The 19495-nt window shown below is 40.3% G+C and overlaps 1 protein-coding gene across 3 annotated transcripts in view; it reads left to right on the top strand.

Moving 5' to 3' along the window:
- Positions 1-19495, top strand: part of atr (ATR serine/threonine kinase) — a 133533-nt gene that overhangs the window by 45512 nt on the left and 68526 nt on the right. For all 3 annotated transcript variants that reach the window (XM_072255025.1, XM_072255024.1, XM_072255027.1), the window contains 7 exons: positions 3125-3387; positions 9454-9647; positions 10092-10192; positions 10807-10978; positions 14075-14245; positions 15080-15274; positions 16677-16862. In XM_072255025.1, coding sequence (XP_072111126.1) covers positions 3125-3387; positions 9454-9647; positions 10092-10192; positions 10807-10978; positions 14075-14245; positions 15080-15274; positions 16677-16862 — 1282 coding nt within the window. The remainder of the gene's footprint in view (positions 1-3124; positions 3388-9453; positions 9648-10091; positions 10193-10806; positions 10979-14074; positions 14246-15079; positions 15275-16676; positions 16863-19495) is intronic.

Genomic DNA, 19495 nt, shown 5'->3' on the forward strand with positions numbered 1-19495 from the left:
GTCTTTAAGCCATTCCTGTGTAGCTTTGGCTTTATGCTTGGTGTCATTGTCTTGCTGGAAAACAAATCTCCCAAGCCACAGTTCTTGTGCAGACTGCATCAGGTTTTCCTCCAGTATTTCCCTGTATTTTGCTACATTCATTTTACCCTCTACCTTCACAAGCCTTCCGGGCCTGCTGCAGTGAGGCATCCCCACAGCATGGCGCTGCCACCACCATGCTTCACGGTAGGGATGGTGTACTTCTGATGAAGTGCGGTGTTTGGCTTATGCCAAACATAATGTTTAGTCTGATGGTCAAAAAGCTCAATTTTGGTTTTGTCAGACCATAGAACCTTCTTCCAGCCGACTTCAGTGTCTCCCACGTATCTTCTGGCAAATTCTAGCTGAGATTTCATGTGAGTGTTTTTCAACAGTAGCCTTCTCGTTGCCACTCTCCCATAAAGCTGTGACTGGTGAAGCACACGGGCAACAGTTGTTGTATGCACAGTCTCTCCCACCTCCGCCACTGAAACTTGTAACTTTTCCAGAGTTGTCATAGGTCTCTTGGTGACCTCCCTCACTAGTCCTCTTCTTACAGGGTCACTCAGTTTTTGCTCTAGGCAGATTTATAGTTATGCCATTTGGTGTATTGTATTAAAGGGGATGGATACTTATGCAATCAATTATTTTGTGTTTTATATTTGTAATTAATTTAGATTGCTTTGGAGAAATCTGTTTTCACTTTGACACAAAATAGTCTTTTGCTGTTGATCAGTGTCAAAAAAGCCAAATTAAATCCACTCAATATTGTAAAACTTCCGGGGGGGGGAGGAGATACTTTTTGTAGGCACTATATTTATTTGAATACCTAAGTTAATACACTCTTTCATTGATTCTCTTATGGATATATTGAGTATGCCTGCAAGAAAATGAAACTCAGGGTTGTATATGGTGACATATATGTACCTTGAGAAAGGATCTAGTGCTTTCCTGGCACGTATGACAAGTAAACTCTTCTCAGGCTTCCAGTGAGTACAAATCAGTTATAACTGACGTTTTGATGACAGACTCTGCCATCTTCTTCAGGGATGATGCTTGAGTATATCTAGTCCAGTGGTATTTATACCTTGGCACCCCCCCCCCCCCCATATTCCGTCCCTCCTTTTGGATAGTCTTCATCCAATCAGGTTTACGGTCTCCCACTTTGTTTACAATCGAATTCCAGCTCTTAATTAGAGTGAGACCTTTGTCTTTGTTAAAATACTTTCTCTCTAGTTTTCTTTCAGTGGCCTCTTTTACCAGGCAGTGCCCAAAACCACTGGCATGGCATAGTATTTTTGTGCTGTCGAAGTCAATCCTATAGTCATGGTGAATGCAGTGTTCTACTATTGCTGGTTTCTCTGGGTAACCCAAATGGATACACATCCTGTGCTCCTTGGTGAGGGTTTTCACCCTGCATCCCGTCTGGCTGATATACACTACTCCATTGCTACTGCCTTCTCTATATTTACATGGTTTCTTGAAGGATTGCCTAGATCCTGAAGAAAAACTGGATTAATGCCATCCAAAAACCTGTAAGAAAGATCAATTCACAGCTTCAGCCGGTCGAAGATGACCTGGGACTCGGGTTGGCTGGCGTTTACAGGATTCCCTGTGAATGCAGAGTGGCGTCAGTCGGCTGGACTAGACAGGCCCAGGCATGTCCTGCAAGGTGATGTCCTTCATGATGGATGCAGCCTTTTGAAGATATTCTTGATGCTGGAGAGGTTTGTACCCATGATGGATCTGCTTGAGTCTACAATCCTCTGAAACCAATAACAGTCATGTGCATTGGCATCACCCCATGGTACATCTATTGAAAGTTTCTACAATCTTTGCTAACAAACCTAATCTCAAAACTCCTAATGAAGTGTTGCTGCTGGAATGCTTTCGTCATGATTGCTTTAATACGTTGGAATGGATCTTTATTATTATGCCAATTTTGTTATTGCTACAAAATACAAATTAGTCTAGACCTGGTCCTACATGTCTGAGGGGTTTTTAATTGGTAAAATAATTAATTAGTTTAGTGTGTATTAATATTTAGCACACAAATTTGCATTATATTATTGATTTGGATGCAAGGCTTCTCTCTATGATTTGTGGACCTATACATTGACTCACTGAGGTTTTGGGGAAATTGATCATTACCTGACTTATTTTTGTAGTTTTGTTTTCAATTATTCAGAATCGGAAACTGGTTTATTATCTCCGGCATGTGATGTGAAATTTGTTAACTTAGCATCAGCAGTTCAATGCAATACATAATCTAGCAGAAAAAGAAAAATAAAATAAAAATAATAATGAACAAGTAAATCAATTACGTACATTGAATAGATTTTTAAAAGGCATGCAGAAACAGAAATACTGTATATTAAAAAAAAAGTGAGGTAGTGTCCAAGGGTTCAATGTCCGTTTAGGAATGGGATGGCAGAGGGGAAGAAGCTGATCCTGAATCGCTGAGTGTGTGCCTTCAGGCTTCTGTATCTCCTACCTGAGTAATGGTGAGAAAAGGGCATGCTTTATAATGGACACTGCCTTTTTGAGACACCGCTCCTTAAAGATGTCCTGAGTACTTTGTGGGCTAATTCCCAAGATGGAGCTGACTAGATTTACAACCTTCTGCCGCTTCTTTCGGTCCTGTGCAGTAGCCCCTCCATAGCAGACAGTGATGCAGCCTATCAGAATGCAACTATAGATGTTTTTGAGTGTATTTGTTGACATATCAAATCTCTTCAAACTCCTAATGAAGTATAGTCGCTTAACTACATCGATATGTTGGGACCAGGTTAGATCCTCAGAGATCTTGACCAATCAAACATCTTGAAACTGTTATGATTCTCCTTTCTGGAACTGAATTATGAAATATCTCCATCTTATTCACGTTTTTGCTTTCAAAGCATCTTCAGACAATTTTCTTCGAGGTTTCTTCATATAATGAGTAACCCTTCCTTTTCTCCACAAAGTGAAATGTCCTGTGGAATCCTCCTGAAGTAGAGATGCAATATAATTTTAAGATCGTGTTGTCTTTGTACCATAACTGGAGATGATTATCAATGTTGTGTATGATTTTCATTGTTTTGATCCGAAATTTTTTGTTTTTAAGAAACAAACTCCAAGATAACTCCATTTTGGTGCATGAAGAGTTTGCCAGTAACGTTGGAAAGATAGCCTGTGTGCTTTCAGGCAAATCTGAACTGTTGCTTCCAAAGTATGACTCATTGTCTCCAAGTGAAGATTATGACCTTCTCTGTGGTAATATCAGTATCGGAGGGGACTGTGCACTGACCGGACCAGTAGTTGGGCCCTCTGTTTTTATTCCATTCCTTGTACTCATTGAAAAGACAATGCCTGCTTCAGTAAAATTGGGTGAGTGTGGTGTCAGTTAAGTTTGAGCTGTTTGATAGAAGGGAGTTGAGGTCTGTGCACTAACAAAAGGGTATGTTGGGAAGGCAGGTAGGTATCTGGGGTTGAGTGGGATCCGGAATCAGCCATAATGGAATGGTGGAGCAGACCTGATAGGCTGAATGGCCTAATTCTGCTCCTATATCTTGTGTCTTAAGGACTGTACAGAAAGTCAGCCCCATAAAGAGATTGGGCCTGACAATGTCCCAGGCTGAGTACTCAGTACACCAGCTCACTGATGTCTTCACAGATATCTTCAATACTTCACCCAAACAGTTTGCTGTCCCCACATGCTTCAAATCAGCCACCATCATCCCTATGCCAAAGAACTCTCTGCCTTCAGATATAAATGACTACTGCCTGATGGTACTGATGCCAATCATCCAAGAAGTACTTTGAATAGCTGATAATGGCACATCTCATGAGCTCCATTCTTGCCACATTGGACACTCACTAATATACTTACCGACAGAATTGCTTTACAACAGATGCCATAACATCTGTCATGAACCTGGCCCTGTCCCATTTTGAAAGCATAGAAACTTGTGAAAGAATGGTGTTTCTGGATTTTAGTTCGGCATTCAACACTATCATCCCACAGACTTCGGTGAACAAAATCCTAGTCCTTGTTAAAAATACCCCAATGTACAGCTGAGTGTTGGACTTGCTAACCAAAAGACCTCCGTCAAGATTCATGACTGCGTTTCCTTCCCATCATCTGCAGTATGGATCTTACCCACTGGGGCTGTGTGCTGAGCCTGAGCTGATTGCCGTACACTAAGCTCACATATGACTGCATGGCCAAACACCCTATTGTCCCATTCACTGATGACATGACAGCGGTGGGGCTCATCACCAACAACGATGAGACAGCCAGCCTACAGAGAGGAGGTAGAAGAGCGCAAGGCCTGGTGCCTTATTGACAAAGGAGATGTTGATGGACTTCAGGAGAACTTACACCACTCACGCCCTCTTTCATCAGCAGCACTGCAGTGGAAACTATGAGTAGTTTCAAATTCCTGGGAGCACACATCTCACCCACCGTCTGAAGGCTAGGCAGCATCTACAGAAAAGAGTACAGTCGACGTTTCGGGCCGAGACCACAAGGCATATTGGTGAGTGTCCTGCTGAATAGTCTTGGCCCAAAACGTCGACTGTACTCTTTTTCATAGATGCTACCTGGCTTGCTGACTTCCACCAACATTTTGTCTGTGTTGCTCTAGTGGGCCCAGAACACATTCTGCACAATTAAGAAAGCTCACCAACACCTCTACTTTTCGAAGAGACTGAAGAGAGCTGGACTATGCACATCTGTACTCACAGATGTGCAGTTGAGAGCATCGTAACATGCTTATCATTGTATAGTACAGAAACTGCACTGCGGAAGACAGAAAGGCTCTATAATGGGTGGTAGAAACTGCACAATGCATCACTGGCAGTAAGCTACCCACCGTCAAGGAAGTAGATACAGAAAGGTGCTGAATAAAGGCCAGCAATATCATGAAGGATCCCACACATCCTCTCATCAAGAAGGAAGCTACACAGCATCCAAGGCAGGAATGCCAAATTCAAAAAGAGTTACTTTCCCCTAGTAGATCAACACATCCACCCGCTAACTCACCCCTCCACACACCCAACCACCACTACCTTATCATTTCCTCTCAGTCACCTTATGTACAGACTCTTCTATGCCGAGCGGCACTTTCTGGACATACAGTACAATCAATCTATGTATACAAGTTATTTGATGCATTTATATTTATTGTGATTTTTATTACAGTTTTCCTTATCTTGTGTTTTTCTTCAAGATTCAAAGATTCAAGATTCAAAAAACTTTATTGTCATTCTAACCATAAATCAGCTCTGCAGGGCAGAATGAGACAGCGTTTCTCAGGGGCAGTGCAATCATAACATAATAAATGCAACACTAAATAATAAACATAACAATAAATAGTAAAACACAACAGCCACGTGTCAGTTAAAATCAGTTATAAGTGTCCAGTGCAAGTTAAAAGTGTCCAAAGCAGAGTCAGGTGGAGCAGCTATTTAGCAGTCTGACTGCCTGTGGGAGGAAGCTGTTTAGTAGCCTTGTGGTTTTAGTTTTGATGCTCCTGTAACGTTTGCCTGATGGCAGAAGAACAAACAGTTCATGGAGAAGGTGTGAGGGGTCTTTAATGATGTACCGTGTCTTCTGGAGGCATCGACTCTGAAAGAAGTCTTGGACAGAAGGTAGGGAGACCCCAATAACCTTCTCTGCTCCCCTAACCACCCTCTGCAAGGCTTTTTTGTCGACAGCACTGCAGCTGGAGTACTAGGTTGTGATGCAAAAGGTCAGCACACTCTCAACCACGCCTCTGTAGAATGTAGTTAAGATGTTAGTGGGGAGTGATGCTTGTTTAAGCTTCCTCAGAAAGTGCAATCTCTGCTGGGCCCATTTCACAATCCCAGTGGTGCTCCTGGACCAGGTGAGATTGTCCGAGATCTGCACCCCAAGGAACTTGATGTTTTCCACTCTCTCCACTGTGCAGCCGCTGATGCTGAGGGGTGTGTGCTCAGGCTGAGACCGTCTGAAATCGACGATCATCTCCTTGTTTTTGGTGACATTAAGCATCAAGTTGTTATCCCTGCACCAACTCTCTAGGTGTTTGACCTCCTCCCTGCACATAGTTTCATCATTTTTGCTGATGAGCCCTACCACTGTGGTATCATCTGCAAATTTAATGATCAGGTTCTCCTTGAGTCTTGTGTTCTGCATCAGATCTGGCATAACAATTGTTTTCCTTTATACTCATGTACTGGAGAACTATAACAGGATTTTTCATTGGTCCTGTTACAGTTACTATTCCATAGATTTGTTGAGTATGCCCATGTGAAGATGAATCTCAGGGTTGTATATGGTGACATATATGTACTCTGAGCACAAAATCTACTTTGAGCTTTGAAATGACAATAAACAATCTGGAAACTTGAACTGCTGAAGCATCACCCTCTTTTGATTCTCTGTTCTTTCTCAATGCAAAGTGGAAAACAACATTTATTCTATAAGTCATAGGAGCAGAGTTAGGCCATGAATTCTGCTCTGCCATCCACCATGGCTCATTTATTATTGCTCTCAACCTCGTTCTCCTGCCTTCTCTTCATAACCTTTGATGCCCTGACTAATCAAGAATCTGTCAACCTCCACTTTAAATATACTCAATGACTTGGCCTCCACAGCCATGTGCGGCAATGAATTCCACACTCTCTGGTGAGAGAAATTCCTCCTTATCTGTTCTGAATGAATGTCCCTCTATTTTGTGACTGTGATCCTAGGCTCTCCAGTTATTGGAAACATTCTCTCCAAATCCACTCTGATGAGTCCTTTCAAAATTCGATAGATATCAATGAGACCCCCCCTCCCCCCACTATTTTGCTAAACACCAGTGAGTACAGGACCATCACACGTTCCTCATAAGTTAACCCTTTCATTTTGGAATAATTCTGGAACCATTCCAGAATCTATGATTCCTTCAAAGATCATTACTAATGCCTCCACAATCACTTCAGCTATCTCTTTCAGAATCCTGGGGTATAGACCATCTGGTCCAGGCTACTTACCTACCTTCTCAAGCACCTTCTTCTTAGTTATAGCAACTACACTCACTCCTGCCCTCCTGGCATACTACTATTGTTTTCCACACTGAAGAATGACACAAAATACTAAAGATCATTCACCATTTCTTTGTCCTCCATTTCTTTCTCTCCAGTGTCAATTTCCAGCAGTCGGATATCCACTCGTGCTTTTCTATTACTCTTTATATACCTTTTATATTTTTGACAAGCTTACCTTCATATATCACCTAATCTCTCCTTATAGTTTTTTTTTATTAGCTTTCTGTTGGTTTTTAGAAACCTCTAACTTCCCACTAATTTTTCCTATGTGAAATGCCTTCTCTTTTGCTTTTATGCAGTCTTTGACATCCCTTGTCAGATACAGTTGCTATCTTGACTGTCCTGTTGTACATACTACTTATTACAAATTACTACAAGTTACACATTGCACATTTAGATGGCGATGTAACGTAAAGATAATTACTCCTCATGTATGTGAAGGATGTAAAATCGGTTCAGTTCAATTCATGGGCAATTTCTCTCTTGTTATTATAAGACTATTGAGTGGACCTATTGTAGATGAGGTGGGCAGAGATTGTATCATCTTGGCTTCACCTCATTGTCTGCTTGCACTATGCCTTGTAACTATATCATCAGCTTCAGTTATTTTCTGCATTATTATTGTTTTCCCCTTGTAATCAGTCAATATAGTGATATGCTGAAATGATCTGTATGGATGGCATGCAAAACCAAGTTTTTCAACATAACTTGGTACAAGTGACAGTAATAAACCAATCATCACTGACTACACCACAATTCACTCCTCTTCCACTTTGGATTCATCTGTTGTTAAACTCCCCCATAATGATCTCATAAGTCACTTACTTTACTTATTAGAGTTGAGCTTTGGACTCTGTTTTTGCTTATCTCCTTCCAACAGTTGTCTCCAACCTTCATACTTCCTCCCCCACCTTGCTGTCATCTGTCTCTCAATGACACACAAAAAATGCTGAAGGAGCTCAGCGAGTCGAACAGTATCTTTGGATGTTGAATAGTTTGTATAGTTTCATTTAATACCAGAGAAATGTATTCAATATACACCCTGGAATTCTTGTTGGCATACATCCACGAAAACAAAAGAGAGCCCTAAAGTATGAGTGACAGTAAAAATGTTAGAACTCCAAAACCCAAAACTCCCCCTTCCCACGTACAAGCCGCAGCTTGACCCCCCAGGAATGGGTCCTGCCACCACAAAGAGCCAAAGTCTGAGTGTATCTCTGGGTCACGGTCTTCAACAGAAACCCATCTACCCTGAAAAGAAAAAAGAGAGACATCAAAGGTAGAAATTAAACTGTTTCCAAAGCTGAACTTGGAGGAGTCGCTATTGAGCGCCATTGTAACTCTGCCTCCACCTACAGAGTTAATAAATATCTGATGTTTCGGTTGAGACCCTTCATCCAACCCTTCTCTCTTTCACTGGCTATCTCGCCTCTCAATCTTGATGTAATTCTTGTCGACATTTCTTGTTTTTCCCCACAGATGCTCCTCAACCAGCTGAGTTCCTCCAGCAGGTTATTTGTTGCTTTTTCTCATTATTGTATTCTAATCTGTGTTGAAAACTATTTAATCTAAGCTGAAATTGAAGGGTCCCAACCAATCCCCAGCATTCACTTAATACCAGAGTTTATCATCATGTGTAGATTAATATTTCTCCAAACAATATATCCTGAGAAGATGGTGGGTATTGCAAACTGAAATAAAAGAAATCATACAGAAAGTAGATGTTACATGTCTTCATCATCTTCATTATGTGCTGTGTCATATGACATTGGTGGTCATGGTTTTCTATGTCCATGATTGTTCTTGCCAATTTTTCTACAGAAGTGCTTTGCCATTGCTTTCTTCTGGGCAGCGTCTTTACAAGAGTAGTGACTCCAACCATTATCAATACTCTTCAGAGATTGTTTGCCTGGCATCAGTGGTCACACAACCAGGACTTGTGATATGCATCAGCTGCTCATATGACCATCTACCACCTGCTCCCATGGCTTCACATGAACCTGATGGGGGGCTAAGCAGGTGCTACACCTTGTCCAAGAGTGACCTGCAGGCTAGCAGAAGGAAGGAGTGCCTTACATCTCCTTTGAAAGAGATCTATCTACACCCCGGCACTAGGCTTAGAGTTTGCTCAATTTGTCTATAACAGTAAAAAAAAATTACTATACTGTACTTAACTAGCATGGTTGTGGACTTGAGACGTGGTTTTCCTGATTTTCTGAGGATAAATATTTTTTATGTTTTAATAATTTTTGCAGGCTTTATGAATGTTTTAGATGGATATAAGGAATTAAAATAGGGCTGTGTTATTAAGTAGTATTTTGGTATTAATGTATTAGTATGTTAATACTAATTTCTACATTTCTCCCCCTCCCCCCACAGCATTCATACAAAGTATTCCCTATTTGTGTAAGTACGTGAATTTGACAAAAAATGATTTGGATACAAAGGCCATTAATAGTGCAATATTGAACCTCATGGAACATCCAAATAAAGCTGTCAGAATTGCATTTAGTGAAAAAATACATTATTTGATAGAATCCCAAGAAACTGAGGATCAGAGTTTACTTAAAGAGGTGAGTAAAGTTGGATTTGTAGGAAGAAGCTATGTTTCATTTTACTGGGATTATGCTCTGGTTTTCTTTCACAATACTTGGCAAATAAGTGTTCTGATTAATTGTTTTATTTCTGTATCAGCCAGTAGTAAGTTTTAGTTTAAATTTTTTAGCGCAAATATTCTCACCAGCTGCAGTCTAACAGCATGTGTTCTGATGAAAGGTCTAGAGTATGACTCTTTCTCTTTGTGAAAATGTTTGACTTGCTGAGTATTTATGCCATTTTCTGTTTTTATTTCTGATTTCAATCATCTGCACTAAAAGAAAATTAACAACATGAATTACTTGGCTCTGCTGGTAATATATGGTTATTGTGAACAGTACATGTAGTTATTCATATCCCTGTGTCTCATTTAATATTGAAATTATATTTTAATGAAATTAATGTATGCAATTTAATTTCAGCTGCTTGTAACGAAGTTGAAAGAGGCATATGCAAATGCAAAGATTTCAAGAGACAACGAGCTGAAAGATACATTAATACTTACAACCAGAGAAATAGGAAGGCAAGTAAATAGGATTCAGAATGTTTGAGCTTGTTGAAAACTACAGAAGTAGACTTTTGTAAATTTGGTTAACTGATTTAAGTATAACTTGAAACTAGAAGAATATATATTATATATGTGTAGATATGTTTCCCTCTCCTTTTTCAAGATGATTCTCTTGCCTGATCTTCTGACTTAGGTAGCACCAGGAAGGCAGAACTTAGGTGATCAGTATTGCCCCAGGTGGTTTGTGACTAATGTCCTCATTTTGATGAACCACTGAGGATCAGATCTGCCTCTTGATGCGACCAAATTCATGAAACTTAGAATCTGAACTGAAACAAGGTGTCACAGTGCTGTGGCACAATGATACAGGACTTCTCATCTGTTGTATACATGCTGATGTCAGATTGTTAGTAAACCATGATGCTGTCATCACCTGTCAGGAAAAAGCCAGTAGTATACACTAGGGTCTGGTTGCCTGAAACAAACTACTTTTGCTAATTATTGACCAACATCTGGAATGCAAATTCACTCATTATGACATTTTTATGACACTAGTATGCATAAAAGTGTGAGTAATCCGTAAGTATTGACATTTATATAAACTTCATATCTTTCATATCCTCAAACAGAGCTGCAAAAGGAGATCTGGTTCCGTTTGCTCTTTTACACCTGTGCCATTGTTTGTTATCCAAGTTTACATATGTTGCTGGTGCTGCTTATACCGAGATCAGAGCACTAGCTGCAGCAAAGGGTATGAAATTGCAAGCCTTCTTCAGTCAGTACAAAAAGCCCATTTGTCAGGTGAGTCTGAGAATGTTCTTGATAACTAGAAGCTCACCTATTTTGATTCCAGTTTGCTAACTGGAGATTTGAGATATTGGTGGAGGTTACATTTGATCTTCCTAATCTGGGTTGATTGTGCTATTTATTTTGTTCCATTCACAGTTAATTTGACAACTGTTTCAAATTTGCTTTGCAATGGATTTGTGTTATTCTGAATTCTGAAAGGTAATGTTAGTTAAGCAAAGAAGGAAGTGCTCTTGCTTTGGAAAACATTCTTTTTGAAATAGTAAAAAATAGTTGACAAATAAGTGAGGAAGTATGAAAAATGAAAATATCCAGCAGGTGAATAGAAATTTCTGTAGTTTTGTTTTTAAAAAGTTGAATCTCAACTACAGAACTCCTAGACACAGGGTTAACAGATTTGAAACTTAATGTGTTAGGAATAATTTTAAATTAGTTTTAAGAATAAATTAATGAAAAAATAATTAAATGGTAATACAGATTTTGTTTCTTCAAAATCCATCTTGATTATTTTATTGGTGTTTCATTATCACGTATGCCTCTGGTATGTACTGTTAATTTGGTGATTTGCCTTAAGAGGTTATGTCATTTCTAAATTGGAAATGTTATTTTAGCAGCCTTCATAATCTTAAGTGATTAATTGTATTTTCTTTCATTTAATGCTGTAGCATTGCAACATAAAATCATAAAGTAACTAACATTAAAGGATATTCTAATTATATTTGCCTATTAGAGCACAATGCACTTTCCCTTGCATTCTTTTACATTCATGTCATGGTCTGGATTGCTTTTGAAACAAAAGCCCTTGTTTTAGTTGCCTGGTCATTAGTATAACACAGACAAGGAGGGGGTGGGGTCAGGCAGTTGCCATTTGGACCTCCCTTCCAGTACCTGTAGAACAATAACCAGTCTACACCTACACGCACACCTGCTTTCACAAGGCTTTTTCTGGAGAGTGCTCAAATCTGTGATTTTCTGATGCGAATACAGGTATGATTTCATTAAGGCTTGCTGCTTGACCTCATTCTTGAGAAAAGATCTTTGTTGTCCTCTGCATCTTGCTGATTTTTTTTTCCATTTCATATTGGCCCTCTTTTAAAACAAAATGCCACCATGACTCCTCAGTTATCTAGGTCTTTTGTTTATTAGCTCTCGAGGCCACATATTCAGAGATTCCAGCAGAGTACAACAACAACAAACGGACATCAAATAGGATACGCAAATGCTACTCCCTCCCCATCATCCTCAACACGGGTGCTCCCCAGAGCTGTATGCTGAGCCCACTGCCATGCACACTGCTCACACACAATTACATAGCCAAACGGCCGAGTAATTATACCGTCAAGTTTGCCAATGACATGGCGGTGGTGGGGTTCTGTTTCCTGAAGAGGTTGAAGAGATCTGGAATCATAACCTTCTACAGATGCGCAGTAGAGAGCATTGTAACATGCTGAATACTGCATGGTACAGAAACTGCACTGCGGCAGACAGGAAGCCTCTACAACGGGTAGTCAGAGCTACCCAATGCATCACCTGCACCATTCCACACTATCAAGGACATATGTATATGGAAAGTTGCTGGAGAAAGACCAGCAATATCATGAAGGAACACATACAAAATGCTGGAGAAAAACGATGAGGAGTGGATTGAAAAGGTGGGGGAGGGGAGAGAGAAACACAAGATGATAGGTGAAACTGGGAGGGAGAAGGATGAAGTAAGGAGCTGGGAAGTTGATTAGTGAAAGAGATACAGGGATGGAGAAGGGGGAGTTCGATAGGAGGGAACAGAAGGCCATGGAAGAAAGAAAAGGAGAGAGGAGCACCACAGTAAGGCAATAGGCAGGCAAGGAGATAAGGTGAGAGAAGGAAAAGGGGATGGGGAATGGTGAAGGAGAGGGCGGGGGTGGGAGGAAGCTATTACTGGTAGTTCAAGAAAATGTTCGTGCTATCAGTTTGGAGGCTAATCACACAGAATATAAGGTGGTGTTCCTCCAACCTGAGTGTGGCTTCATCGCAACAGTAGAGGAGGCTGTGGATTGACATATCAGAATGGGAATGGGAAGTGGAATTAAAATGGGTGGCCACTGGGAGATCCCACTTCTTCTGGTAGACGGAGCGTAGGTGCTCGGTGAAATAGTCTCCCAATCTATGTCTGGTCTCACAGATATACAGGAGGCCGCACCAGGAGCACTGGACACAGTAAGTGACCCCAACAGACACACAGGTGAAGTGTTGCCTCACCTGGAAGCACTGTTTGGGGTCCAAAATTGTAGTGAGGGAGGAGATGTAGGGACAGGCGTAGCCCTTGTTCCGCTTGCAAGGATAAGTGCCAGGAGGGAAATCATTGGGGAGGGACCAATGGACAAGAGAGTTGTGTAGGGAGCAATCCCTGCAGAAAGCAGAAAGTGGAGGGAGGGAAAGATGTGCTTGGTGGTGGAATCCTGTTGGATCTTCTGATTTCTAGCAGCTGCAAATTTTCTCTTGTTTGTAATGTCATGAAAGATTCCACCCGCCCTGTATGTGGTTTGTTTGCCTCACGCCCATCAGATAGGAGGCTATGTAGTAATCATGCCAGGACTACCAGGCTCAAAAACAGTTAGTTTCCCCAAGGCTGATCAACACATCCACCCATTAACCCTCCCCTCCACACTCCCAACCACCACTTCTTTATCATTTCCTGTCAGTCACCTTATGTACATACACTCCTGTGCCTCATGTCACTTTATGGACATACAATCTATGTATAAACAATTTTAGATAATGTATGAGGAGGGTTTGATAGCTCTGGGCCTGTATTTGCTGCAGTTTGGAAGAATGGGTGGGGGGGTAATGAGGAATCTTAAGTGGAGAGGATGTTTGCAATAGTGGGGGGAGTCTTGGACCAGAGGGCTTATGTCTTATGATGCATGAAATGTTATGAACTAAAAGCATGAAGGGTGCAATTTATGTATTGATAATTTTAAGCTCATGTTGATGTGATTTTTTTAAGATGGCTTTCAGAAGGGTGTTGTTTAAACTCTAGAATCTTTTTGAGAGAAATTCATTTTGTGGACTAAGCTGCTATCACTGACCAGTGTCGTGTTTGTTTTGCAGTTCCTGGTGGAGTCATTGCATACAAGGCATCTGGCAGCCGGTGGTAGTACTGGAAGCCAGAGTAAAGAGTTGGGTCATCGGGAATTGGATCATCAGCGTCAGATTACACTCGATATGTTATCGGAAGTTGCTCATGTATTTGATTTTCCTGATCTAAACCGCTTCCTGACGGTATGTAAATAGTATTGCATTTCTCTAAGTAATAAGAATGTAACAGCAAATCTTTAAAAAAAAAGCTTTTTTTGTACAATATTTAAACCCAGGTATTAAGGAATTACTATTTTAATGTATTGTTCAGAAACCTGAGGCTCTTTGTTAAAATAAATGGTGAACATTTAGATTTTCAGTTATTTATCCTTTCTACGGTATAGTTCCACACTTCACTTGTGTGACTTTATCATCCAGTATTTCACAGTTTAGAGTACTACAGATTGAGAAGTGATTATGACTGGGATGTTGGCCACATTGCCTTCTTTCTTTTCCCATAAAAATTGCAGTAGGGAGACCAAATGTCTTGCTGGGTGAGTTTAGGTGATACGATGATTCCAAAATGATTATTAATTACATAATTTTCAGAAAAGATGATGTAAATTGAATTTTTGGGCATTCTTTTTCTGCATGTTGATAGGGATTTGCCCTTCGCATTTTAGTTAATCTGTTGCTCTGCTATGGAAACAGCATCCGGTTTATTATCACTAACATATGTCATGAAATTTGTTGTATTGTGGCAGCAGCACAGTGCAGTACATAAAATATATTATAAATATGGTATAAATTACAATAAGAAATATATTTTAAAGATAAGTAGAGCAAAAATAGTGAGGAAGTGTTTTAACACAGTTATATAATGGTCCAGAGAAATTGGGGTTACTGTAATGCATCGTATTAAACTGCCTTATGATTTGCTTGTCCTACACAATTGTTTCTCGAGTCAGTACTCAAGCTGACAAAGGAGCGTTGCTCAATTTAAGCTGGCGTGTGAGAAGGTAATATTTTGTTTTCCAGCGAACCTTACAATCTCTGTTGCCATACCTGGCTGCAAAAGCCAGTACTACATCTTCATTATTGATCCGGACCATAGCCAAGCAGCTGAATGTGAATCGCCGAGAAATTCTGATCAACAACTTTAAGTACATCTTTTCCCATCTGGTCTGTTCCTGCTCAAAGGATGAACTTGAACGTGGTCTACATTATCTGCAGGTAAGGCTATTTGTTGCAGTTAATGTCAATTTATGTTTGCTTTGCTTGCTAAAAAATTACTGTCCAATTGAAAATGTTGAAGCAGCATTGCAAGAGAAATGTCTCATCAGCTTTTATATCCCAGAGGTGCTCTGATTCATCTCTGATAACCAGTATTAGTTGCAGACATTGTGGGAAAATGTGTGGGCTTCAGTGTTTCATTCACCTGGCTGATGTGTTGCATTTGGAAAGGGGTGCAGATTGTTTACCACTTTTTTTCTGGGGATTGTTTAAAATATAGTTGTGAGCTACCAGTTGTTACTGATAAATTTTCTGTGAAGTTTCGGAAAACCCTTTAATTTTTCTTCCTTCTGCTTTAAATGTTTTTCTTTATTTAAATCTGTAATGCTGGTACTTGGATTATGAAGACCAGCCTCAATCCAACAAATGTATTATTCCAGTCACTGGATACCTTCCTTTGTGCTTTCCATCCTTACCTTATTCTCCCTGTAACTACTTTTCCAGTTCTGGTGAAGGGTCTTTGATCTGAAACATCAACTTTTTTCCCCACAGATGCTCCTGGATTTGTTGATTGTTTCCAGTGTCTGGGTTATTAAACTATCTATGTAACTGCCTTTTATTCCTGCTTTCGGGCATCAGGGATTAATACTCAAAAAATCTTGAACTGTACCACTCCTTTCTCTCTTTCATCACTCTCCCAGTCTCCCGTTGCTCTCCCCTCCCCTCACTTTCTTTTGACAGTTATAGCATTTTTGTTTCTTGCCAATGTGTGGTTTATAATTTTTTATTTATTTATAGAATTTGGGCATTGATAACAAAACCTATTTTCATACCGCATCCCAATTAATCTGTGAGATGGTACTTCTGGGCCACTTTCATGAACTGATGTAGTCCATGCGATGACTATGTTCATAGTGCTTCTGGGTTGGGAGTTACAGTGTATGAAATGAAAGACATTAATATGATAAACCTGACGTGTAACTTGGAGGGTAACCTGCAGGCTGTCGTGTTTCCATGCAGATACGTCATTGCTCTTTTCAATGGGTCAAAGTTTCAGAATTCTGTGGAATTATTAATGAAACTTTGGTGAATTGCTGTAATACATTTAGTTGAAGATAAACATTGTTTTTGTGTGGACGAGGCAAGTAGTTGATAGGCATGTTTTTCTCAACCTGTGTTGAGAAAAAGGTTAAGTTTGTGTCATTAACTGGCAGTTACATGGCATGTTTGTTGCATCGCAATTATCAATCGAAGTTTAAGTTTCTCTAGGTTTTGCTGCACTTAGATGAGGTCTGCTTTCACGTCCAAGGAGGAGAGAAAGGAGGTGAATTTGCTGTAATCTTTAGCACCTGCCCTTTGATTGCTGTCTTTTCATTCCTTATTGTTTTGCTCCTTCACTTAGAATGAAACTGAACTTGAACTGGGCAGTCTTCTCAGGCAGGATTTTCAGGGCTTACATAATGAGCTACTTCTGCGCATCGGCGAGCACTATCAGCAGGTTTTCAACGGACTGGCCATACTGGCGGCTTCTGCTTCTCGGAGTGATCAGTGCCAAACATCCAGAGACATTACTTCAGCAGAGTTAATGGTAAGGAACATTTTAAACTGCCGTTGTACACATGATGCTTTTGACGTTAAAATGTCTGTTACCTCTCAGATGCACTTATAAACAGCATAATGGAACTGGTTTTGAACCTATAAGAAAACAATACAGATCAGCTAAAATTTGAAAGCTCTGATAGAATTCTGATCAAGCAATTTTAGGAATTGAGTAGATAAAGGGCCATATTAAGCTGGATGTGACTGGTATTTACAAAGGGAATCAGCAGCACTTGTCCACAGCCCTGTAATAAGTCCTTAAGTAAATTTTTCTTTGAATTATAATTTTTTTTTGCTAGGTAAGTGTTTTACCTTCTGGCTTGCTGTCTGGTTGGCTGCTCAGCCATTTTGATGAGATTCGCGTTATTTGTCACATGTACATCAAAACAATCAGTGAAGTGAATCGTTTTCATCAACGACCAACACAGTCCGAGGGTGTATTGAGGGCAGCATGCGAGTTTTGCCATGCTTCCAGCGCTGACGTAGCATGCCTACAACTTACTAATGCTAACCTGTATGTCTTTATAACATGAGAGGAAACTAGGGCACCCAGAAGAAACTCACGCAGTCACGGAGAGAGCATGCAGACTCCTTACAGACAGCGGCAGGAATTGAATCCCGATCTTCCAATTTCTGGTGGTGTTAGCAGACATCCCACCTCTCCTGGAAGTTCTGGGAGTCTTCCGCATATTAATAGTGGCTCCCTGATGCCCGCAAATTATATACAATGTTCCGGAAATCAATTTTTTTTGAGAGCAAGCGAGTGAGAGATAGCATGCGCGAGAAAGAGAGAGATCACGAGAGAGAGAGAGAACGAGCGCGACCATGAGAGAGAGAACGAGCGCGACCATGAGAGAGAGAACGAGCACGCGAGAGAGAGACCACAAGAGAGAGCGAGTGTGAGAGAGAGAGAGAGAGAGAGAGCACGTGCACCATGGGAGAGTGTTCCAAAAGAAGAAAATATAAAACGTACGTCACCCCAGACTACACTAAAATGTACCCCTGCCTAATAGGGGGCAAAAATAATGACAGTGTTGCTCACTGCACTGTTTGCAACAGTGACTTCTATTGCCCATGGTGGGTTAAGACTGTAAAAAGACATGTTGAGGTGAGTTTAACAGGTGTCATTCGTTCATTAGCATAGCTAACGTTATTTAAACTAGCTGGCTGGCTGCTAAAGAGCTACTCTATTGCAGACATCCCACCTCTCCCGGAAGTCTCCCACAAATTGATGGTGCTACCTCCCTGAAATGAGTTTTTGCAGGGTGAGTTGTCTGTGTTGGTGTTAAAGAGTTACGCTACCATGCCACCCCACTAATGAGCTCAGTGTTGCTGGGCATGAAGATGACAGATGTAGGTTGGATCTAACAACCATCTCTAATTTTATTGCTTAATTATATTGCTTTAGTATCAGTCTCCAGTTGTCAAAGTTCTGCCTTGGTCTTAACTCCTCTGTATCTCTTGGTGTCAAATTTCATTTGATCATGTTCTCATGAAGAAACTGGGAGGTATTTTGCCATATTAAAAACACTATAAATGCAAGTCATTATTCTGTCAATTCTAAATTTAAATATAGCAACACTCTCAATATTGGGTGTCATTTGGAATAGAGTTTTAGTTATGAAAAGAGGAGAGACAAGTTCTGTTTCCTCTGGAGGAAAGGAGGTTAATGGGACATGACTGAGTTACTTCAAGGTTGGAAGAGTATGGGCTAGACTGCAGGAAAAATTCTCCCTTGTCAGGGGCAAATAAAACTAAAGATTTGTGGTTGTTAGAGGAGATCCATTTTTTAGTGTGCAGACAGAAGTTCCTGTGATCATCCCAGTAGAGCTTGGTTGGGTGTGACGCCTCCCTGGTACCATCTCATAAAGACTATAATACACATCCATATGAATAGCAGGCATTGAAGTCTTATTGTCGAATTTTCAAGAGCTGGAGAAAAAATATAGGACTTCCAAAGGTAGTGATCTCTGTATTACTTCCAAAGCCATGTACCAGCAAGACTGAAAATGGGAAGATAAGGAGGATCAATATATGGCTTTGAGACAGGGAGGAATGTTTCAGATTTGTTGGGTGTTAGAATTATTTCTGGGACAGGTTTCTTCTTGGATATTCAGCTCCCAATCACATCCATCATTTAGCCATGACTCGGTGATGGCCACAATGTCATATCTTTTAACCTGTAGCTGTACAATCTCATCGCCCAAAAGGTTAAATCTGTGAGCCCCATATACGTCCTTGAATCATCTGGACATCTTCCTTCTAGTTTAGTTCCTAAGACCAATAATACCCTCTCTGCCTCTAGCATGCCTCTATTTTTTTAAAGCATCCACTCACATTGGTTCTTCTTTTGTTTTATCAAATTAAAGATGTCAAAAGAAAATGAAATGTCTAGTTCTGTGCATCTAATAGGTGCTCAGTAACTTCAGGGCAATACAGGCATTATATCCACTTAGAACAAAAAGCTGTGTACAATGAATCAACATATTATTAGTGTCGCACTGTGGAGTTTCTATAAAATGCAGAAAGTTCTTTGCCTCAAGGCTGTGCTGATTTGTAATTCTGTTTACAATATCCAGGATTAGATTAGTTTAATTATTATAAAAAGGCTGCTAAGATCTT

Source organism: Mobula birostris, chromosome 4 (genome assembly GCF_030028105.1).
Source record: "Mobula birostris isolate sMobBir1 chromosome 4, sMobBir1.hap1, whole genome shotgun sequence".
Classification (NCBI taxonomy): Eukaryota; Metazoa; Chordata; class Chondrichthyes; order Myliobatiformes; family Myliobatidae; genus Mobula; species Mobula birostris.